Source organism: Dipodomys ordii, unplaced genomic scaffold, assembly GCF_000151885.1.
Source record: "Dipodomys ordii isolate 6190 unplaced genomic scaffold, Dord_2.0 Scaffold17, whole genome shotgun sequence".
Classification (NCBI taxonomy): Eukaryota; Metazoa; Chordata; class Mammalia; order Rodentia; family Heteromyidae; genus Dipodomys; species Dipodomys ordii.
In genome coordinates this window covers 15,314,610-15,338,338 of record NW_012267233.1, presented here as the reverse complement: position 1 = coordinate 15,338,338, position 23,729 = coordinate 15,314,610, and the positions used below count along the sequence as shown (strand labels likewise).

The 23,729-nt window shown below is 41.4% G+C and overlaps 1 protein-coding gene across 2 annotated transcripts in view; it reads left to right on the top strand.

Annotated features, from left to right (window-relative positions):
* The window catches only part of Esrp1 (epithelial splicing regulatory protein 1), a 67,246-nt gene extending 45,430 nt beyond the window's left edge, over positions 1–21,816 (top strand). Inside the window, exons 14-16 of one of the 2 annotated variants that reach the window (XM_013012423.1) lie at positions 8,689–8,839; positions 15,085–15,194; positions 21,266–21,756. In XM_013012423.1, the coding sequence (XP_012867877.1) occupies positions 8,689–8,839; positions 15,085–15,159 (226 nt within the window). In that variant the 3' untranslated portion in view covers positions 15,160–15,194; positions 21,266–21,756. Of the gene's footprint in view, positions 1–8,688; positions 8,840–15,084; positions 15,195–21,265 lie in introns of both variants that reach the window. The other variant, XM_013012424.1, reaches the window with a different exon arrangement.
* Positions 21,817–23,729: the final 1,913 nt, after the last annotated feature.

The following is a 23,729-nucleotide window of genomic DNA, read 5'->3' as shown; positions in this document are numbered from 1 at the left end:
TGCTGTGGCTCAGTGGTAGAGCACTGGCCTTGAGCTGAAGAGCTGAGGGACAGTGCCCAGGCCCAGAGTTCAGGCCCCACAACTGTCAACAAAAAAATTTCAGGCATGAGCCACTGGCGCCCAGTTGTTAACCGCTTTGAATGAATGACAGAGATGCAATATACACTTCCGTAGCTTATCCCAATAGAAATATTTGGCAACCAGTTCACTATTAAATGTTTTGTGATAGTGGTATTGTATTTCTGTGGATGTCTCATGGTATATTTTTGTTGTAAGAGGTTGCTGAGATTAACCTGCAACTCCTAGACTCCAGGAGTTCTCTTGTCTCAGCCTCCAAGCTGTTGTACCACTGCACCAAGCACCAGTGCTCACACCTGTAATTCTAGCTACTCGGGGGATTGAGATCAAAGGATTGAAGTTTGAAGCCAGCCTGGGGCAAGAAAGTCCCTGAAACTCTTATCTCCAATTAAGTACCAAAAAAACAGAAGTAGAACTAGGGCTCAAGTGAAAAGAAAAAAATAAACCTCAGAGACAGTGCCCAAGTCATGAGTTCAAGCCCCAGGATGAACACAACCCCCCTGCCTCCTCCCCCCCTCCTTGCCCCCCTACCCCTGCCCTGCAAAAAAATAGTATTTTGCCAATCTTTATATATTCCCTTGGGTTTTCCTGCTATTGTCTCTACCCCTCCCCTGAGCAATCTGACAGACCAAACACCTGTAAGTTTGGTAATTAACTACTTCTGTCAACTATTTAACTCCTTTTGTGTAAAACATCCTTTTTAAAAGAACTTAACTAAAGGGCTGGGATGTAGCTCAGTGGCAAAGCGCTTGCCTAGCAAGTGCAACGTCCTGGGTTCGATCTCCAGTACCAAAAAAGACAAAAAAAAATACAGTTTTAAAAAAAAACTAAAATACATGACAGCCTTGGGAACAGCTTATGTTATTGGATTGGTCCTACTTACCAGCTTTCCTGTGTATATCTTTAAGAGATTATCCTGGTCCAAAAGAAACAACTGGCCACAGGAAGACTTGACATTCCTCTGTTAAAACAGCACCTTAATGATTTTATTAAGAAATGTTTTTTAGGCTGGGAAGGTGGCTCAGTGGTAAGAGCACTTGCTTTGCATGCCTGAGGCCCTGGGTTCGATTCCCAACACCACATAAGCAAAAAGAAAAAAGCCGGAGGTGGCGCTGTGGCTCAAGTGGTAGAGCGCTCGCCTTGAGCTGAAGAGCTGAGGGACAGCGCCCAGGCCCAGAGTTCAAGCCCCACGACCGACAAAAAAAAAGAAAAAGAAAAGAAATGTTTTTTACTATGTGTTTTTTTTTCAGATTTTAATTTTTATTTTAAAATTTCATCAAAATGGCAGTGTTAGAAAGGTTTTTTTGTGCCGGGCGCTGGTGGCTCACGCCTGTAATCCTAGCTACTCAGGAGGCTGAGATCTGAGGATCGAGGTTCAAAGCCAGCCCGGGCAAGAGAGACCTTGAGACTCCTATCTCCAATAAACCACCAGAAAACCGGAAGTGGCGCTGTAGCTCAAGTGGTAGAGCGCTTGCCTTGAGCTGAAGAGCTGAGGGACAGCGCCCAGGCCCAGAGTTAAAGCCCCACGACAGACCCCCCCCCAAAAAAAAGGTTTGTTTGTTTGGTTATATTTTTGGTTAGTTCCAGTACTAGGGCTTGAACTCAGGACTCCCTACTTGGCTTCATAGCTCAAAATTGGCACTCTATCATGTGAGCCACACTTCCACTTCTTCCTTTTTTTTTTTTTTTTGTCGGTTGTGGGGCTTGAACTTGGCTTGGGCACTGTCCCTGCACTCTTCAGCTCAAGGCAAGTGTTCGACCACTTGAGCCACAGCACCACTTCTGTTTTTCTAGTGGTTTATTGGAGATAAGAGTCTCATGGACTCTCCTGCCCAGGCTGGCTTTGAACCTTGATCCTCAGATCTCAGTCTCCTGAGTAGCTAGGATTATAGGCGTGAGCCACCAGTGCCCAACACTTCTGGCTTTTTGATAGTTTATTGGAGTTCAGAGCCTCAGAAATTTCTCTGCTTGAGCTGGCTTCAAACCATGATCCTCAGATCTCAGCCTCCTCAGTAGCTAGGATAATAGGTGTGAGCCACTGGTGACCAGCTCTGGGTTTTTTTCTTTTTTCTTTCTTTTTTTTTTTATTTTATTTGTGAACATACTGTACAGAGGGGTTACAATTACATGGGCAGGATAATGCGTACATTTCTTACCAAGCATTGTAGCCTCCTGGGTTTTTTTCTTAAAATACTATATATCTTTTTTTACAAGCCTGTCAGACAATCATTCCTTTGATAATTTTATACTGTTAGTCAAGCAACAAGAATACTTTTCCAAATTAAAAAAATTGGCTTTGTATGTAAGGCTTGATTTTTTGTTGTTGTTGTTGTTTTTCTGATACTGATGTTTGAACCCCAGGCTTTGTGTTTGCTCTGTCCAAGCTCTACCATTTGAGGATGTCCTCAACTCAGCAATCCTTGTTAAGTAAGCAAGTCTGTCATGTTGTAAAGTTTTAAAAAAAATACTTTAATGGTAGTACAGGTTTCTTTTTGTATTTTTGACATAATTAGAACAAATTTAAGCATAATTCCTAAACTTTTTTTTCCAGTCCTGAGGCTTGAACTCAGGGCCTGGGTACTGTCCTGAGCTTTTTTGGTCAAGGGTACTGCTCTACCACTTGAGCCACAGCACCACTCCTGGTGCTTGTGGTAGTTGTAGTACTGAAGAATTGAACCCAAGGCTTCATGCCTGCTAGGCAAGCACTCTACCATTAAGCCACATTCCTAGCCCTTAAACTTATTTTTAACAGTATATAAATTCTCTATTATGTAAAATTGTTTTGTGGAAGATTTATTCCCAACTCTTTTCATAGTCCTTGAACCCTTGAGCTTTGTCCAAATGGTATAAGGTTATGCTTGGAGGAGCTTGTTACATTTTGATATTATGTACACCTGAGAACATAATGGAACACTAGAATCTTTAAAGATATAGTAAAGGGGGGCTGGGAAGGTGGCTCAATGGTAGAGTTTTTGCCAAGCATATATGAGGCCCTGGGTTCGATTCCTCAGCACCACATAAGCAGAAAAAATAGCCCTATGGCTCAAGTGGTAGAGTGCTAGCCTTGAGCTGAAGAGCTGAGGGACAGCACCCAGGCCCAGATTTCAGGCCCCACAACTGAACCCCCCCCCAAAAAAAAAAGATATAGTAAAGGTAAATAGGGAATGCCCTAAATGCTGCGTGATTGGGAGCGTGTCTGTAATCCCAGCACTGAGGCAGGAACATCTTAAGAATAACCTCTGTTGTACATATTGAACACCTGTTTCAAAAAAAGAACAAGATAGCCAGGCACCAGTGTCTCACGCCTGTAATCCTAGCTACTCAGGAGGGTGAGATCTGAGGATCATGGTTCAAAGCCAGCCCAGGCAGGAAAGTCCGTCAGACTGATCTCCAATAAACCACCAGAAAAGTGGAAGTGGTGCTGTGGCTCAAGTGGTCGAGCACTTGCCTTGAGCTGAAGAGTGCAGGAACAGCACCCAATCCCAGAGTTCAAGCCCCACGACCGACCAAAAAAAAAAAAAAAAAGAACAAGATACTCTCTCACACAAAGACCCCTAAGAAGAATTAACAGAACTGTAAGTCCAGAGAGCAAAAATACAAAATTAAGGAAAACTATTTAAAAGCTAACTTTCCTGAGATTGTTGATGTCAGATGAAAATTCAAAAGTTAATGTAGGTCAATGGTTAATGTAGGTCAATTTTACTTGAAAACCAAGTCCAGACTTAATACCTGTAAGGACTGAGTAATACTGTCAGTTTTCAAGTATGTGACTTTTGTTACACTGGAGGTGTTATGAACTGTTAATTGAAAGGTTCTTTGTAGGGCTGGGAAGGTGGCTCAGTGGTAGAGCACTTGCCTTGCATGCATGAGGCGCTGGGTTCGATTCCTCAGCACCACATAAGCAGAAAAAAATTTTAAAAAGCCGGAAGTGGCGCTGTGGCTCAAATGGTAGAGTGCTAGCCTTGAGCTGAAGAGCTGAGGGACAGCACCCAGGCCCAGAGTTCAGGCCCCACGACCGGACCCAAAAAAAAGAAAGGTTCTTTGTAGTAATTTAAGGCAGTGGGAAGCAGATTTCTTTCTGCAGGACTTCTTAAGCCTTCCACATGTTAATATGTTGTGACTCTATCCAGAGAGGAGAATATATTTCTTTCATGTACTGTTTACTTAACCTATTTCTCTAACAAGATAGATAGTGCCTGGGCCTTCTCTAGAAAATTGGCAAATTCTCAAATTACAAATCCTGTCCTATCTTACTATCTTTATTTCCGGTGTTTACCTGATAGCATTAAAGAGTATGATCAATACTATTGCAAGGTTGTATGAAGCTTTTTTTTTTTTTTTAATTTTTTGAGTCCAGTCCTGGAGCTTGAATTTAGCTTGACTTTAGGACCTGAACAACGTCTCTGAGATTCTTACCCTCAAGGCTAGGCTTGTACTAGTAGAACCACAGCTCCACTTTTGTGATTAATTGGAAGTAAGAGTCTCATGGACTTTCCTGCCTGGTTTAGCTTCAAACCATGATCCTCAGATCTCAGCTTCCTGAGTAGCTAGGATTACAGGTGTGAGTCATTGTTGCCCAGCCTAAAGCTTATTTTTGAGAGTATGTTTTGACTGTGGTTATGTGGTGAGCATTTTGGGATCCCAGTATGTTTACATATCTTCCTTTGTTCTGCACAGAATATTGTGTGATATGACTCATTGTTTGATATAAAATTATATAAGATCTTGGAGGACATATAGATAGGAATTCCTTTTTCAGTAGTATGTCATTTAAATCTTAGGCAGTTAAGTTGCTATTGCTGTAAATATAATAGGCTGTGAGCAAGTTAAATTGGAAAACATTAATTGCAAAAGAAAACAACTTCTTCCCTAACTTGGGGGGGAAGGAGGGAATACAGCTTTTGCATATGACAGTTTGTACCAAAACAAACCTACCGGGGAAATTAACACTGACAAAGTCTTTGACACAAGTATTGCCTTGTTTTAGATCTGTTTGTTTTCCCCCAGTGCTACTGGGTTTAAACTCTGAGCTTCACACTTGTCAAGTAGACTGTGTGGCTGAGCCATGCCTTCAGCCCCATGCCCTCAACCCCAAGATCTGATTGCTAGTGTGTTGTATGCTGTATACTGTGCCAGCCCAGAGCAATCTAAACCTTCACAGCTGTGTTCCTTTGGCACTCTCCTAATTTAAATCTTCGGCACCTAACATGGGTATGTCATATCTATAATCCTAGATACTCAAGAGGCCGAGATCTGAACATCATAGTTTGAAGCCAGCTATGGCAGAAAAGTTCATTTGCTGTTTGTTTTGTTTTTATGTTTTGGTTAGTTGTGAGGCTTGAACTCAGGGTCTGGTTGCTGTCCCTGAGCTGTTTTGTGCGAGGTTAGCATTCCACTTTGAACCACAGGGCCACTTCTGGTTTTCTGGTGGGGACTTTTCAGCCCAGGCTGTCTTTGAACTGTGAGCCTCAGATCTCAGCCTCCTGAGATCTGATTACAGGCGTGAGCCACTGGTGCCCCAGGGACTTTTTCTTTCTTTCTTTCTTTCTTTCTTTTTTTTTTTTTTGCCAATTCTGAGGCTTGAACTCAGGGCATGGGCATTGTTCCTGAGCTTCTTTTGCTCAAGGCTAGCACTCTACCACTTGAGCTACAGTGCCACTTCTAGCTTTTTCTGTGTATGTGGTACTGAGGAATCAAACCCAGGGCTTCATGCATGCTAGGCAAGCACTCTACCACTAAGCCACATTTCCAGCCTATTTATTTTTAATTTATTAAGAATAGGCTCTTGTAACTGAGTGCTGGTTGCTCATGCCTGTAATCTCAGCTACTCAGGAGGCTGAGATCTGAGGATCAGAGTTCAAAGCCAGCCCAGGCAGGAAAAGCTGTGAAACTATTTATCTCCAATAAACCACCAGAAAACTGGAAGTGGGTGCTGTGGCTCAAGTGATAAAGAGCTACCATGAGCTGAAGAGCAGAGGGACAGTGCCCAGGCCCAGAGTTCAAGCCCCATGACCAACAAAAAAAAAGGAAAGAAGAGAAAAGAAGGAAGGAAAAGAAAAGAGGAAGTGGTACTGTGGCGCAAGCGGTAGAGCGCTCGCCTTGAGCTGAAGAGTGCAGGGACTACGCCCAAGTCCAGAGTTCAAGCCCCACAACCAACCAAAACAAAAAAGGAAAGAAACAATAGGCTTTTAAACTGGGTGCTTGTGGCTTACGCCTGTAATCCTAGCTACTCAGGAGGCTGAGATGAGGATCGAGGTTCAAAGCCAGACCGCAGGAAAAGTCTCTGAGACTCTTCTCTCCAATAAATCACCAGAAAACTGGAAATGGTGCTGTGGCTCAGGTGGTAGAGCACTCACCTTGAGCTGAGGGATAGAGCCCAGGCTGAGTTCAAGTCCCATGACCAAAAAAAAAAAAAAGCTTTTGCTGGACATTGGTGGCTCATGCCTGTAATCCTAGCTTCTCAGGAGGCTGAGATCTATGAGTTATGGTTTGAAGCCAGTCCAAGCAAGAAAGTCCTTATGACTCAATAAAACACCAAAAAGGCTGTAAGTAGAGCTGTGGCTCAAATGATAGAACACTATCCTGGAGCACTATAGCTCAGGGATAGCACCTAGGCCCTGAGTTCTAGCCCCAGGACCAGGAAAAAAAAAAAAGTAGAGCCTGGGACTCTATTTCTCAACTGGTAGAATGCCTGCCTAGTAAGCAGGAGGTCTGCAGTTCATATCTCAGTGATGAGGGAGGAGTGTGACCAGTACTTCGTACTAATGTCCAATTTTATTAACTCATACGTTGTGATTATATATGATAAATAGCTCAAAGACTTTTATTGCCTTCCCTTATATTTACTCGTATTTGAAATGGGACAATTACTTAGAAAAAGTGAATGGAAGGTCATAATCTTATGTTGGTAAGAAAGTGGCCTTTCAGTCAATAACTTTAACAAATCTTTCCATGTGTGTTTGTATTTTATTGGTATACCACTCTCAACTTTGCACTTGCAGCTTGTTTGCTCACAGTTGTTCATTTGAGCCATGCCTGCAGTCTAGCATTCTGCTGGCTAATTTTTTTAATTAATTAAGTAATTTTTTTTTTTTTGCCAGTCATGGTGCCCGAACTCTGAGCCTGGGCACTGTCCCTCAGCTCTTCAGCTCAAGGCTAGCACTCTACCACTTCAGCCACAGCACCACTTCCCGCTTTTTCTGCTTATGTGGTACTAGGGAATTGAACCCAGGGCCTCATGCATGCAAGGCAAGCACTCTACCACTGAGCCACCTTCCTAGCCCCTCTGCTGGCTTTTTTGTTTGTTTGTTTTTGTTTTTTGGTCCAGTCATGGGGCCTGAACTCGGGGCCTGGGCGCTGTCCCTCAGCTCTTCAGCTCAAGGCTAGCGCTCTACCACTTGAGCCACAGTGCCACTCCCGGCTTTTTTCTTTTTTCTTATGTGGTGCTGAGGAATTGAACCCAGGGCCTCAGGCATGCAAGGCTCTTCCACTGAGCCACCTTCCCAGCCCCTCTGCTGGCTTATTGAAGATTAAGTTTTTTATTTTTCTGAGTAGCTAAGATTACAATTGTCTGGCTACCAATAATAGTTTTAGAAAATACATTGGGTGGAGGCAAGCATGGAATTAAGTGTTAAACTATTTGGATCACTTGGTAAACTAATGGTGAAATTAAGGTGATCACTAGAATCACCACAAAAAATTAAGTGCTCACCTGGCTTGTGTTCTTTGGAAATAGTTGCTGCAGATAATATCCCAAGGCCGTATTTATCAATCTTCCCTCCATGTTAACCATTTATTATGCATCCCTTCCAGCTGTCCCTGCTCCCACATTAGCAAAATCATGTTGGAAGAGTTAACTCAAGGGTACTGTGTGCTTCTCTTCACTGAATTCTTGGGCTATGTATTTGTTTTTATTTATAGTTAGAAATGTCCTTTTTAAAAAAAATTTAGATGTGGCTATGGTTCCTTTTGGTTTCTGTTTATAGTTCCTGTGACTCTTTCGTACTCATGCCTTTTTATGCCTAGTATTCCTGACAGGTAACCAGTTATCAATGAGCTGAGCTTTGAAGTGGTACTTTGTGGCTGAGTGACTATGAAGCTTTATTCTCACCTCCTTCCCTCTGTTTTAAGAACAGAGAGATTGGGCTGGGAAGGTGGCTCAGTGGTAGAGCGCTTGTCTTGCATGCATGAGGCCCTGGGTTCAATTCCTCAGCACCACATAAGCAAAAAGAAAAAAGCCGAAGTGGCGCTGTGGCTCAAGTGGTAGAGCGTTAGCCTTGAGCTGGAGAGCCGAGGCACAGCGCCCAGGCCCTGAGTTCAGGCCCCACGACTGGACCCCCCCCCAAAAAAAAAAAAAAAAAAGAACACAAGAACAGAGAGATTTGCGGAAGTCCTGCATGTAATGGTGCTAACCTCACTCCCTCTGCAACTTCTGACTGGTATAAAATGTGAAACTACTACAGTATTCTCATTGTCCTAGGAAAGAGAGCTCTGAGAAGTAGAAGAAAGATCACCTTCCCAAAGTCAGTTTCCTTAAGTAGCTAATTTTAAAAAAATGAATCAATATTCAACATTGTCTGTTGTGGTTCACTGTGCTTTCTCTTCCTTTAGTCCCCCAGGTTCGCCTAATGGTCTTGGCTACTTCCCTACAGCTGCTAATCTTAGCGGTGTTCCTCCGCAGCCTGGCACAGTGGTCAGAATGCAGGGCCTGGCCTACAACACTGGAGTTAAGGAAATTCTTAACTTCTTCCAAGGTTACCAGGTTAGTAGACTGAAGAAGAAAAATACTCAGTGCCCTTTTTATTGAATTCATTTGCCCTAAGAATGTAGCCAGGAAAGAAACTGATTTTCTGAAACTCTTGTATGTGCGTGTGGTAATGGATTTGTTTATGGGTCCTTGTTGTTTTCACATAATCTTTTGATGTTTGTTGTTATTATTGTTTCAATACTGTGCTGGTTTTGGAAAATGTTTTAGGATATCTAACAGTACAAGCATTTTCATCAGGAATACTACCTTAGAAAAGCATTTGTCCAGTATATACAATTTCCTGGGTTCTACCCCCAGACTTGCTAGTTTGTTTTTAAAAGTATTTTGTATTTACAAATCAAAGATTTTGTCTCACCTAGAAAAGACGGGGAAAAAAAAAGAACTACAAATAAACATTACCTAATTTCTTTTTGTTGTTGTTGGTGGTGGTGGTTTTGTGTGTGTATGTGGTGCTACTCCCGGGGCTTGAACCCCAGGCGTAAGCGCTGACCCTCAGCTGCTTTTGCTCAAGGCTAGTGCTCTACCACTTGAGTCACCCCTTTACTTACAGTTTTTATCTATTTTTTTGCTTTTGCTCTTGGCAGTTGAGTAGCGATAAGAGTCGAATGTAGACTTGACTTTCCTGCTTGGGCTGACTTTAAACTGCATTCCTCAGATCTCATCCTCCTAAGTAGCTAGTATTACAAGTGTGAGGCATCAGCACCCAGCAACATTACCTAATTCATTGGAGAGGCTCACTTGGGTCCTTAGAATGAGCTCTGGAGTATTTGATGACCCTCCTATGAAATTATTAATGCTAGTGAAGCTACATTTGCTTTGGTCAGTTACTTTCTACCATTGCTGCACCCCTCAACTGATGCATGACAAGCTAAAAAAATGGTACATTTTAAAATAAGATTTTTTAACAAGACAGTGAAAAATCTCTGCTAATTGCCAATTTAATTGAGTAGATACTTTTTTTCCTTATATCAATTACCTACCTTTCTTACATCAGTTACCTGATACCAAAATGTTGAAAAATAGTCTGTATTCTTTCTATTGTCTTCCTTTTTCTACGGTTATGTCTTCTCTCCTCTTGGAGCTGAAGTTAGCTTGAGTCATTAAAGTTGAGATGTTCTAGAAAACATAGTGAAATCCTAAAACCATTGGAGCATTTGCAGCATAATGTGTAAGAGCTGTGTCTGCCATTTCACAGTTAGAATGGACTAGATTTATGAATTTTTTATTCATGAGTAGAGGGAGTATGGTCAATTAAAATGATCTCTACCTCTGTATATCACCTTTACAATAAAAATTTAAACAATAAAATGATCTCTGATGAAGCTAGTGCCTCAAACCTACTAAATTTCTGTAATTGTCTTAAGGACATTCAATATAAACAGAATATTTTCTGACAAGTGAAGAGAGTTGGTAGTACATTGATAGTACAAAGTTGAAGGTGGACAAGTTACTTTTTCTTTTTTTTTTGCTGGTCCTGGAGCTTGAACTCGGGGCCTGGGCTCTGTTTCTGAACCTCTCTGTTCTCAAGGCTAGCGCTCTACACTTGAGTCACAGCACTACTTCTGGCTTTTTCTATTTATGTGGTACTGTGGAATTGGACCCAGGGCTTCATGCATGCTAGCCAAGGACTCTACCAACTAAGCCACATTCTCAGCCCTTTCATTACTGCCTGACTTAGCACATTCTTAGTCTAAGAAGTGAAATTCTTATTCTAAAAGTTTCTTTGAGAAGTCAGTAGAGCTGGGTGATGGTGGCTCAAGCCCGTAATTCCTAGCTACTTAGGAGGCTGAGATCTGAGGATCATAATTGGAAGCTAGCCCAGGCAAGAAAGTCTGTGAGACTTTTTATCTCTAATTAAGCAGCAAAAGAAAAGCCAGTGGTGGCTCAAGTGGTAGAGTGTTAGCCTTGAGCATAAACGTTCAGGGACAGTGCTCAGGACCTATGTTCAAGCCTTGGTACCAGCAAAAGAAATCAGTGGTGTTAGATATTTTATTCTTAAATAATTATGTTGTCTTTGGAGGATCTTTAAAGGGGGAAAATTATCTTTCTTCATATCTGATTTGTTAGAATATAAATTTTGCAGAAGTTTATTAAAATGACTACTTAATTTCCTAGAGAAAACATTTTATTTTATTTACTTTTTATTTTTCTACTGTAGGAAGTCCAAGCAATGTTTGAATTTGAATTTTGAGTGAGATCAATTTCTTTTGACTAATTTATTTTCACACTTAGTAAACTTAAGCATTGTTACACATAAGTTAGCAGTTTATGCATAATTTTATGAAGCAAAATTGCAGTTATGAAGAGAATGTCATTGCTGGCATTTGTCAGTATTTTCCACAAACATAATCATGTATTTCTAAATTTGTGACTAAATACCTGATGTGCCCAAAAAGTGAGATAAAATTATATTTGTAAAAGTTACTGGTTTTACTTGCTTCTAGAGTTATTTAAGTTTAGAGTTATTTGGTATAATCAGAAGTACAAAGTTTGTCAAGTTATTTGGCCTTCTTTTTTTTTTGGTGGTGGTAGTGTGGGGCTTGAACTCTGGGCCTGGGTGTTATCCCTGAGCTCTTAAGCTCAAGGCTAGTGCTCTACCACTTGAGCCATTTCTGGTTTTCTGGCACGAGGCTTTGGTCTTCATTTTTGGAGTGCTTCAATTTTATACACTGGATCAGTGAAGAATTAGGATTAATTGAAACTTCAATTATCTCATCTCATATGTTAAATTATTAGTGTATCTGCCTTTAATAATTGAAGCTATGGGGCTGGGAAGGTGGCTCAGTGGTAGAGCGCTTGCCTTGCATGCATGAGGCCCTGGGTTCGATTCCTCAGCACCACATAAGCAAAAAGAAAAAAGCCGGAAGTGGCGCTGTGGCTCAAGTGGTAGAGTGCTAGCCTGGAGCTGAAGAGCTGAGGGACAGCGCCCAGGCCCAGAGTTCAGGCCCCACGACCGGACCCCAAAAAAAAAATAATAATAATTGAAACTATGAGGAATGATTTAGGTTCACTTAAGTATGGTAATTATATTAAAAAGCAAATATCCAGGAAGTAATTGGTCAAATGAATGAAATTTGTTCATAATCTCTGATTCTGTATTTTAAAAGATAGTAGAATTTGGGTGCCAATCCTGATTATTCAGGAGGCTAAAACCTAGAGGACGTTCTTTGAGGCCAGCCCAGATAGAAGAGTCCAAGTAGCACCAAACTGAACAGCAAAAAGCCAGAAGAGCCGGGCACTGATGGCTCACGCCTATAATCCTCGCTACTCAGGAGATTGAGATCTGAAGATCAAAGTTGAGATCTGGTTCAAAGCCAGCCTGGGCAGCAAAGTCCATGAGACTCTTCTCTTTTTTTTGTTTTTTTGGTTGGTCATGGGGCTTGAACTCTGTGCCAGGGCACTGTCTCTGCGCTCTTCAGCTCAAGGCGAGCCCTCTACCACTTGAGCCATAGCGCCACTTCCAGTTTTCTGGTAGTTTATTGGAAATAGGAGTCTCACGGTCTCTCCTGCCCGGGCTGGCTTTGAACTGCGATCCTCATATCTCAGCCTCCTGAGTAGCTAGGATTACAGGCGTGAGCCACCAGCGCCCAGCGAGACTCTTATGTCTAGTTAACCACCAGAAAACTGGAAATGGCGCTGTGGCTCAAGTTGGTAGAGTGCTGCCTTGAGCTGAAGTGCTCAGGGACATCACCCAGGCCCAGAGTTCAAGTCCCACAATAAAAAAAAAAAGGCCAAATAATTTAACAAATTTTGTACTTTTGATTATACCAAATAGCTCTAAATGACTCTAGAATAAACTAAAACCAGGGGCTGGGAAGGTGGCTCAGTGGTAGAGCGCTTGCCTTGCATGCATGAGGCCCTGGGTTCGATTCCTCAGCACCACATAAGCAAAAATGAAAAAAGCCGGAAGTGGCGCTGTGGCTCAAGTGGTAGAGCGTTATCCTTGAGCTGAAGAGCTGAGGGACATGTCGCAGGCCCAGAGTTCAGGCCCCACGACCGGACACACACACACACACACACAAAAAGAAACTAAAACCAGTAACTGTTAAGAGATACCATTTTATCTCATTTTTCGGACCCATCAGGTTTTTAGAGTTCAGTCCCCAAACAAACACAAAAACCAACCCCCCCAAAAAACACAAAAAACAAACACAAAACATCCCCAAAACCAACTAAATGTAGTAATAAAATGCACCGTTCTGTAAAGTACATTAAATTTTTTGATGTATTCTTTCCTACCTTCTTTAAAATTCTTTTTTTTTTTTTTGCTGGTTGTGGGGCCTGAACTCTGGGCCTGGGCACTGTCCCTCAGCTCTTCAACTCAAGGCTAGTGCTCTACCACTTGAGCCACTGCGCAACTTCCGGCTTTTTTCTTTTTGCTTATGTGGTGCTGAGGAATCGAACCCAGGGCCTCATGCATGCAAGGCAAGCACTCTACCACTGAGCCACCTTCCCAGCCCTTTAAAATTCTTTTAAAACTACTCTAACTTTGTGTTTTCCATATGTCATTGGGTTCTGTGGCCAGAAAGAGGGATTGTTACAGAGATGGATTCTACTGGTTGAATTAGGATATGAGGCTTAGATTCTGCCATTAAACTTGCTATCATAGCTGAGCATGGTATCATATACCTGTAATCCCATAATTTAGGAGGCTGATCGAAATTAGAGGCCAGGCTGAGCCATGTAGCAGCCTCTGGTCTCAAAAAAAAATCTGTCGCCTTACCTGAGTTAGTTCTATTTGACAAGTGAGCTCAACAGAATTTTTGTTGTTGTTGTTGGTCGTGGGGCCTGCTCTCAGGGCCTGGGTGCTGTCCCTGATGTCCTCAGTTCAAGGTGAGTGCTCTACCACTTGAGCTCCAGAACCGCTTTCCGTTTTCTGGTGGTTAATTGGAGTTAAGAGTCTCATGGACTTTCTTGCCAAGGCTGGCTTTGAACTGTGATCCTCAGATCTCAGCCTCCTGAGTAGCTAGGATTACAAGCACGAGCCCCTGGCTGCCAAGTAAGAACAGAATTTTATGATAACCAAGTGTCTTGAAAGTACTTGTCAATTAAGGGCATCATCTTCTTCAGTAAAATATCTTTGTGTGCATATTTTAGTTGATGGACTTATTATTCCGAATGGCTTATCAGGTATCCTTATATTATTTCTTTAATTTTTCTCATTTGCTCTTTGTATTATCCTTTACTAACAATGTCTGTGCATTTCTGATAAATGTTGGTTTTTTGTTTTTTTGTTTTTTGGGTCCGGTCATGGGGCCTGAACTCTGGGCCTTGGCGCTGTCCCTCAGCTCTTCAGCTCAAGGCTAGCCCTCTACCACTTGAGCCACAGCACCACTTCCGGCTTTTTTCTTATGTGGTGCTGAGGAATCGAACCCAGGGCCTCATGCATGCAAGGCAAGCGCTCTACTACTGAGCCACCTTCCCAGCCCCTAAATGTTGGTTTTTGTTTATGGTCAAAGTTCTGACTTTAAATGTAGTATTTTTTTATTACTACTAAGATTTTTTATTTGGTGCCCAAATAAGATAACTAGATTGAAATTTCAAATACATTATAATACCACTTAAAATTCCTAAGGTTATTGGGCAGTATGGAATACTGGGGCTTATTATACAAAAGATGCTCCAATTATGATTTCCAGTCATACACTGCACTATTTTCTTTTCTGTTGGTCATGGGGCTTGAACTCAACGTCTGGGCACTGTCCCTGAGTTTTTTTGTTTTGTGGTTTTTTGGTTTTTTGCTCAAGGCTAGTTTTCTATCACTGAGCTACCTTACCACTTCTTTGGAAATAAGAGTCTCACGGACTTTTCTGCCCTTGCTGGCTTTGAACTGCAATCCTCAAACTTCAGCCTCCTGACTAGTGAAGATTATAGGCATGAGTCACTGGCGCTCAGCCCTATTTTCTTTTTCTAACAAAGAAAAAAGTGTTCTTGTGGAAACTGTACTATTAACAATGTGTATAGGTTTGCTCTTTTAAAACTTTCTGGATTGGTGGTGTTTTTATTTTTCTAATGCATGTGTCCAGTCTAACTCCTCTTCCTGAGGTGATTTTGATAGTATTTTTTTTTATGTTAAGTAAGGAATGAACCTTTTGAATGAACTTTTACATATGTGGTATGTGCCTATTTTTTTCTACAGTCTAAATGTTTTATACTTTTGTTGGAAATTTAATTGAGATATCATCCAGAGTGACAGGTTGTCCATCTTTTCATCCTGTTTATTTTAATTTGCATTTTAGTATGCAACCGAGGATGGACTTGTACACACAAATGACCAGGCCAGGACTCTACCCAAAGAATGGGTTTGTATTTAAGGGCCCCAGCAGTTATACCATCCTCAGAAAAGAAGGTAAGGCTGTACACATGCAAGCTGAATTATAAAGGTCCAAATAGGCTATAAAGCTGAAGATATTTTAGGGGCTTGATGAGAGGGTCCTCTTTTTTTTTTTTGTAATGTATATTAAACCTAGAAGGACTGGAGATTGGAATTAAGTTTGTCATTTGAAAAAAACCCTATCATAAGCAACATATAAATGAGAGTTGTCCTTTATTTTGGGATAAGGAGAAAACATTTGGACATTCCTTTAGTCTACCATATGAAATATAAATTGGGCATTTTTTTTAAAGGAAGAAAAAGACGTAAATTTGATATAGCATAAAATTAACCATTTAAAAATGTACAGTTCAGCCGTGGAGTAGTTCCACATATCTTTTCCTGAGGCTTTTTTTCTTTGTTTTTTTTTTTTTTTTGGTCATGGGGCTTGAATTCTAGGCCTGGGCGCTGTCCCTGAGCTTAAAGTGAGGGCTCAACCACTTGAGCCACAGCACCACTTCCAGTTTTATGGTCGTTAATAAGAGTCTCACAGACTTTCCTGACCGGGCTGGCTTTGAACCATGATCCTCAGATCTCAGCCTCCTGAGTAGCTCGGATCACAGGCATGAGCCACCAGCACCTGGCCTTTTTTTTTTTTTTCCGCATGCCATCCAGGAGCTTGAACTCAGAGCCCGGGCCCTGGCCCTGAGCTTTTCTTCTCAAAGCTAGAGCCACAGCTCCATTTGTGTTTTCTGTTTGTTTGTTTGTTTAATGGTTAATTGGAGGTAAGAGTCTCGTAGACTTCCCTGCCTTGGCTAGCATTCAACCATGATCCTCAGATCTCCCTGATGTTGGATGTACCCGTGTTTTGTGTACATATATAGACATGACATACCTTTCTTTGTGAAATGAGCATAAAATCACTTGCTGCATATGTGGCTTAATGGAATGTCTTGAGAATCAGGTGGATTAATAAATCTAAGTTTGTTCGTTGGGGTGGGAAGGTAGCTCTGTGATAAAGTGCTTGCCTTGCATGCATGAGGCCTTGAGTTCGATTCTTCAGCACCACATAAGTAGAAAAGGCCAGAAGTGGTGCTGTGGCTCAAGCGGTAGAGTGCTAGCCTTGAGCTGAAGAGCTGAGGGACAGTCCCCAGGCCCAGAGTTCAGGCCACACAACCCACCAAAAAAAAAGTTTGTTTCTTTATTCACTATTATTTAAGGCACAGACATGATTAAGATTTCACCATCATTTCCAGGTTACTGCTCAGGAGTCCACATGGCATTGGGTATCCTGTCTACTTAGTGGCTTCTGCTCTGTTACTCATTCTTTCCTTGTTTTTTATGACTGTCTCACTTTTGAGTTATATTGAAGTATTTTGTGGGCTGACTTCCAATTTATATTTGTTTTATGTTTTTTCTTTTGGTGAAACATATGAATGAAGATCAGACAGGTTAAGTGACATCAGAAATATGTGATACACGTGACATTATCATTATTGGTGAAGTTGACCTTCATTTTTTGGTTGAGATCATGCTTTCTAGCCTTCAACCACAAACTTACTTTTTTATTTATTTTTTTTTTAATTTTTGGTCATGGTGCTTAACTCTGGGCCTGGGCACTGTCCTTGAGCTAAAGAGCTAGTGCTCTACCACTTGAGCCACAGAGCCACTTTCAGTTTTCTGGTGGTTTTATTGGAGTTAAGAGTCTTAAGGATGTTCTTGCCTGGCCTGGCTTTGAATAGTGATCCTCAGATCTCAGCCTCCTGAGTAGTTAGGATTACAGGCGTGAGCCACCGGTGACCAGCAAAACCCTGACTTTTTGAATGCAGTCTACTTTCACTAGGGGAATGTTTACTTATGAAATAGCATTAGAAATTTTTTTTTTTTGCCGGTCATGGGGCCTAAACTCTGGACTTAGGCACTGTCCCTCAGCTCTTCAGCTCAAGGCTAAGATTCTACCCCTTCAGCCATAGGGCCACTTCCAGCTTTTTCTGTTTATGTGGTGCTGAGGAATGGAACCCAGGGCCTCATGCATGCAAGGCAAGCACTCTACCACTGAGCTACCTTCCCAGCCCCAGCATTAGAAATTTTCCACAAGGATAATTTCTGTCCCCTGCTCCTCATATTATTTACCTACAATATGGATTTATTCTTATTTATTTGATACAAAAATATAAAAATTCAATTTCTGTATTGAATACTGTTATGTTTATAAAATCTTATGCAAGGTGATTTTAAAAAATGAAGAGTTTTTCCACTTTGTCTCATTTGCCTTTTTTCCACGTAGATCCAGTAAAACTGAGGCCAAAGCTATTAAAATATGTGATCAAACAGTAGTGTTCTTGAAGTGTAAAATTTGGATTACTTTTATGATTTGAAAGTGATTTATAGTCGTGGGGCTTGAAGTCTCAGCCTGGGCGCCGTCCTTGAGCTCTTCAGCTCAAAGTGAGCGCTCTACCACTTGAGCCACAGCTCCAATTCTGGTTTTCTGGTGGTTAATTGAAGATAAGAGTTTCACTGAGTTTCCTGCCCAGTCTGGCTTTGAACCTCGATCCTCAGCTTCCTGAGTAGATAGGATTTCAGGTGTGAGCCACCGGTGTCTGGCCCACTTTCAGATTTTTGGTGTTTAATTGGTGATAGGAGTCTCATAGACTTTCTTGCCTGTTCTGGCTTCATACCTCTTTCCTCAGATCTCAGCTTCCTGAGTAGCTAGGACTATAGGTGTGAGCCATGAGCAGCTCTCTAGCTGTTTCCAGCTATTTTAAACAATACAAAACTCTTATGTATATAAATACTTTTAATGTCAATTTATTATAAACTAAAAGTTTGTGTTTTTTTTTTTTTTTTTGCTTGGTCTGTCATGGGGCTTGAACTCAAGGCCTAGGTGCTGTCCCTGAGTTCTTTTACTCAAGGCTAGTGCTCTACCACTTTGAGCCACAGTGTCACTTCTGGTTTTTGAGTGGTTAATTGGATATAAGAGTATCACAGGCAAGTTACTGCCTTGTCTGGCTTGGAACATCAGTCCTTAGATCTTAGCCTTCTGAGTGGCTAGGATTATAAATGTGAGCCACTGGTGTTGGCTATAAAATAATTTTAACACATATCTTATTAGGAAGAAAAGGTAGATTTGTGAATATTTGTAATTACAACTTTCCAAATTGTCTTTGTGCTAAGGTTTTTAGTGTAGGAAGCAAAACAATTTCTCATTATACTTTTATGATTTCCTTTTCTCTTTCTCCCTTCCCTTCTCTCCCTTTATCTCTCCCCCTCCCCAACACCCTCTACCCTGCAGTTAGGAGCCTGCAGCTTCATTCCCAAATTCTGAAAGTCTGTTGGTTACTACTGAGATTAAGATGCAGGTCTGGGGCTTTAACTTCTTTAAAACAAATTCTAACCTTTGTAACACAACTACATTGTAACATTGTACAAAGCACCTACAAAGGTGTTCCCCAGTATAGTATAATGGATTAACAAGGAGGAAGATAGAACTCACAGGCATAACTGGAGGGCCAGGGCTGACTGATTTAGCTGGACTATTCTCAGCCAAATTTTCCATGAGGTCCGCATGGCAACACCTGATTTATAGGTGCAGAAACAAGCCAGGAATTGTGACTTCATAGCTTATCTCTATCTCTGAAACCACAATGGCCAGAACTAGGCAGGGCTCCCCCTTTGCTGGCTGGGTTGCGCCTCCCGTTCAGTGGTAAAATTGCCTCTCTATGGGCTTGAGATTAGGTGAAGTGACAGACATTTCTTTAAGGAAAATTAAGATACGGTTGCCTAAGGAAGATAAAAAGTAGGCAAGGGGGGGGGCGAGGATTGGGTGGGGAGGTGTGGGGGGAGGCTGGGAAGGGATGTGAAGGGTAAACAAAGGAGGAGGCTGCAATGCTTGGTAAGAAATGTACGCATTATCCCGCCCATGTAATTGTAACCCCTCTGTACAGTGTGTTCACAAAAAAATAAAATAACATTAAAAAAAAGTAGGCAACAGTGTTGAGTAATTGATAGAGCTTTCTTATCTGCATTTGTATGTATTTGAGGAAAAGCATTTCAGTTGTAACCTGATGGCTAAATTAATGTCACTTCATAAACCACTACCAGTATTTTAGTACTTTTTAGACACTTGCTTACCATTTGTAGAATCTCTCACTAAAATAAAATTAGTCTTGACCATATTTCAAAATGGCCATATAAGACTTTGCTCTGAAAAGCTGTTTCCATTTCAATCTTCATCCCTCATTCTCATTTGCATGTGCAGGGCTGTACAGTGTCTAGCTAAAATAAAATGAAAACTTTAGTTTTCTGTGTGCATATTATGTAAATTAAACAGCATAGAGGATCCTATCTAATATTTCATATCCTAGATCTGTTTACTAAAAGCATCTATTTTTATTGGAGAGAATTAGGTCTGGGACCAGCATGGTTTAAAGTGCTTATAGCTCTAGACAATACGATGTGAATTTTATGTTACTAGTTGTAGTGTTTGCTTTTATTGGGGGAGGGTAGGGGAGTGGATAAGGGACAAGAATGGCTCACACCTGTAATAAAGAGATTTGGAGGATCATGGTTTGAGGTCAGAAAAGATTATGAGCCTCTATACCCAAAAACAACCAGCAAAAAGCCAAGTTGAAGGCATGACTCAAGTGGTGGAATGTCAAACAAGTAAGCTCAGAGATAATGAGGCCCTAGTTTCAAACCTCAGTACTGGGGTCCAAGGGGGAAGCATTTATAAGCTGTTGCATGAGTTTAGAAAATTAGAGAATATGGATATCAAGATCTACTGTCAATTGTTCTCTGCTTAAATTTTCCCATTTCAAAGTATCTAGAGGGATTTGGGATATAACTTTGTGATAGAGCACTGGCGTAACATATGTGAGGACCAGGGTTTGACCCCAAACACCATATTAAATGAAGTGGGGATAGGATGATCTAAACAGCTGTATTTTAGAATGAAATATACTGATCAATGTAAACCAGTCACTGGCATGGAGAGCTTATTGTTTGTCATGATATCGTTTCTTAGATTTCTTTTCTTTTCTTGGGGGGCGGGGGGTCCGGTCTTGGGGCCTGAACTCTGGGCGCTGTCCCTCAGCTCTTCAGCTCAAGGCTAGCCCTCTACCACTTGGCCACAGCGCCACTTCTGGCTTTTTTCTTTTTGCTTATATGGTGCTGAGGAATCGAACCCAGGGCCTCATGCATGAAGGCAAGTGCTCTACCACTGAGCCACCTTCCCAGCCCTTGGATTTCTTTTCTAATTGATTTTGTTAGAAATTATTTGAGGGGCTGGGATGTAGCTTCAATGACAAAGCGCTTGTCTAGCAAGTATAATATTCTAGGTTCCATCCTGGGTACCCCTCCCCCCACTAAAAAAAGAAATAATATTTAATTATTATTTGCCAGTCATGGGGCTTGAATTAAGGGCCTGGGCACTGTTCCTAAGCTTCTTTTGCTCAAGGGTAGCACTTTACCACTTGAGCCACAGCCCCACTTCCAGCTTTTTCTGTTTATGTGGTACTGAGGAATTGAACCCAGGGCTTCGTGCATGCTAGGCAAGCACTCTACCACTAAGCCACATTCCCAGCCCAAAAGAAATTATTTGAATTATCTTATATGAGAATTTAAAAATTGTGTCTAATATTCAAAGTGCTGTATTGACTTGGGGACTCAAACTAAGGACTTGATGCAATTGGAGCTGAGTTGAGTGGGGAGGTGAAAGCATGCATGTTAAGAATACACTATAATGTAAATGATAGGGCCAGGTGCCAATGTGAGTCATTGGCATCTGGCCTTATCCTTAAAAGTTGAGATTGGGAGGATCACACTTCAAGGCCTTCAGAGACACAAAAGTTCTTGGGATTACCCCCTCCTCAACACTGAACTTGACATGGTGTGTACAGGTTATCCTAGCTACAATAGTATTGTGTAGACTTTCTTTGCAAGTGCTATTCTTTCCAAGCCTATCTTGTATGAATGCCAGTTGTTGGGGGGAAAAATATTGGAACTGTTTCATTAAAAATGTTTTGGTCCTTTAGGAACTTGAAATCAGTTTTGTGGTTACTAAAAGTTAAATTTGCAGACTGTAACACTTTTTACTTTTTTTCCCCTAGTGTTTGAAAGATGTGTGATGAACCTAAAACCATCAGACACAAGAAAACTTCTAACAATTTTGGGGGAAGCTTGTCTACACTCAGGCTGCAGTATTTCAGCAATCTATGATTGGACAGTGGGCCTGGCTCATTTTTGTGCCTTATTTTTGATGGAGTGAAAAATTTGAGCCAGCAAAGCCAAATCCTAATAGCAGCATCCCTGGCTTCTTGCTGATTGCAGATAGGCATTTAAATGTGAACTTGAGATCAGATGTCTCTGTTACTTCCAACTAATGTGGCATCATAGATGGTTCCTAAGCTTAAGTCTTTGATTAAAAATAGTCCACTAGTGTCTCTGCCATTAAATGTTATGTAAGTTTTATTCTTATGTATTCCCAATCTGCTTTCCATTTCTGTACAATCATACCCTTTTGCTAAGTAATTGAAGCATAAGGTCTTGGAATATTTAAATCACAAACTTAAGAAAAGGAATAAAACTAGTATTTTCCCAACCTCCTAGCTATCATGATGTCTTACAGGTTAACACACACACACACACACACACACACACACACACACACACACAGAGTTAAATGATTTCTGAAACACACACACACACACAGTTAAATGATTTCTGAAACACCCAATTCAGCCTGGTGGTACATAGAGCTCGGTAAGGAGCACTTGCATAGCATGTGTGAGGCCCTGGGTTTGATCAGCAGCACCTCCTACACCCCTTCCTTCCTCTGTCTCCCCCACCTCCACAAATACCTGAGGATAATTTAGAAGAAAAGCTATGTCCTTTTGACCATATACACAGTTAAAAACTTTGGATCTTTTTCTCAGCAGGTACCAGTTGTAAATAACAATGAAGTAGGGGCCAAAATACGAAACCAAAAATGAAGCAGCTACATGTAGATTTTTAGGTTGAACTGTAACCAAATATTGTGGCTTCATATGTATTATTTTATATTGTACTTTTTTTCATTGTTGATGGTTTGAACTTCAATAAGAGAAATCCCATAGTTTTTAATATCACCAACATAAGACCATTTGAACAGTGTATTCTAGAAAGCAATATACTAACTAAAGTAAATGCTTGTATATATTAAGATAGCCTTCATTAAGCCTTCTTCTGTAGTAACCTGTCAACTAATTAAAACTTTTAAAAGAGTAGGACTGGTAGTCAGAATGCTAGACTGAGGTAAACACTGATGTAATTATAGTTCTGATGCTGTCTGTGTTTAGCACTGTGTTTAGCCATGTTTATGCTACAAAAGTGCAATAACTAGCTAGTTAGTATTGCTGCCTCTTTAACTCCAAAGAGGAAAAGGATTTGATTAAGTGCATATATTTCTTTGTTATTCACATTGTCCTTTGCTTGAATTCAATGTCCTGCAGATTTCTGTGGCTGCTAATTTCCTTTAGTTTGCATTAGTTTCATTAACATCTTAAAGGAGAGCGAAACGTTTCCTGACCAGCTATGGCCCTTTAACTGCAGTAGTAAAAAAGAAAGGAAAAAGATTTTGGGAAAACTTGTGAGAACTTGCACTTAACATCAAGAATAAAGTTCTTTGTATTTGTACTTGATGCCTTAAGATAGTCTCTTCTCGAAGTTCTGGGAGACTTAAGATAGGCAATAATATTACAATACTACTGAGTTTTTGTAGAATTGTTACATTTGATAATAAAATTTGCCTGCTTAAGCTCAATGCTTACATTCTTGTTGCTTGTTGTTGAGAGGCCAAAATAAGTTGGCAGTGATTTCAGAAACTCTTAAGGAAAACATCTGCTATCTGTTACTGGGAAACGAGTGTCAGTTCATGTTCCAAGAAAATGTAACAGCAAAAATAAGAAATCAGACCGCCCTGATCTGTCCCGGAATCGCAGACCGCCCTGATCGATTACCTCCGAACAATGTTAGGAAGCAATTTAGGACAGGAAATAGTCCAGGAATAGCTCCCTCAGCATTCCTGTGATTGGCCCCGCCTACCCCAACCTGCAAGATGCTTGCTGTGGATGATTAAACCTATCCTGTAACCGCTAAGCTAGAGTCCCTGCCCTACTGGAAATGATCATACCCCAGCCAGTGAGCTTCAGACAAGGTTTACCCGCGAGCCGCCCACCAATCGCATAGCCAGTGTGGTAATGATCCGTCCCCCCCTGCCCCCGCCAGCTTCATACACAGTAAAAATGCTGCTGAAGGAGGGTCGGGCCCGCAAATCCTGACCTGCAGAGTCAGGGAGGGTTTGGAGCTGTGCATTTACAGCGGCGAGGGCTTCCTGATGGTCTGGGGGAGGGGGGGGGGTGGATCCTACGGCCTGGTACTTCAGCTGGGGGCTCGTCCAGGATCCCCCTAACCGGAGTCTCGGACACCGATCGGTGTGTCGTGTTTGTGTGTTGTGTTACTGTTCCGTTCCTGGGGCCCGAAACCTGTCACTCTGAATAGGCTGACGCACCTAGGTTGCCAGCCCGCGGTGGGTCC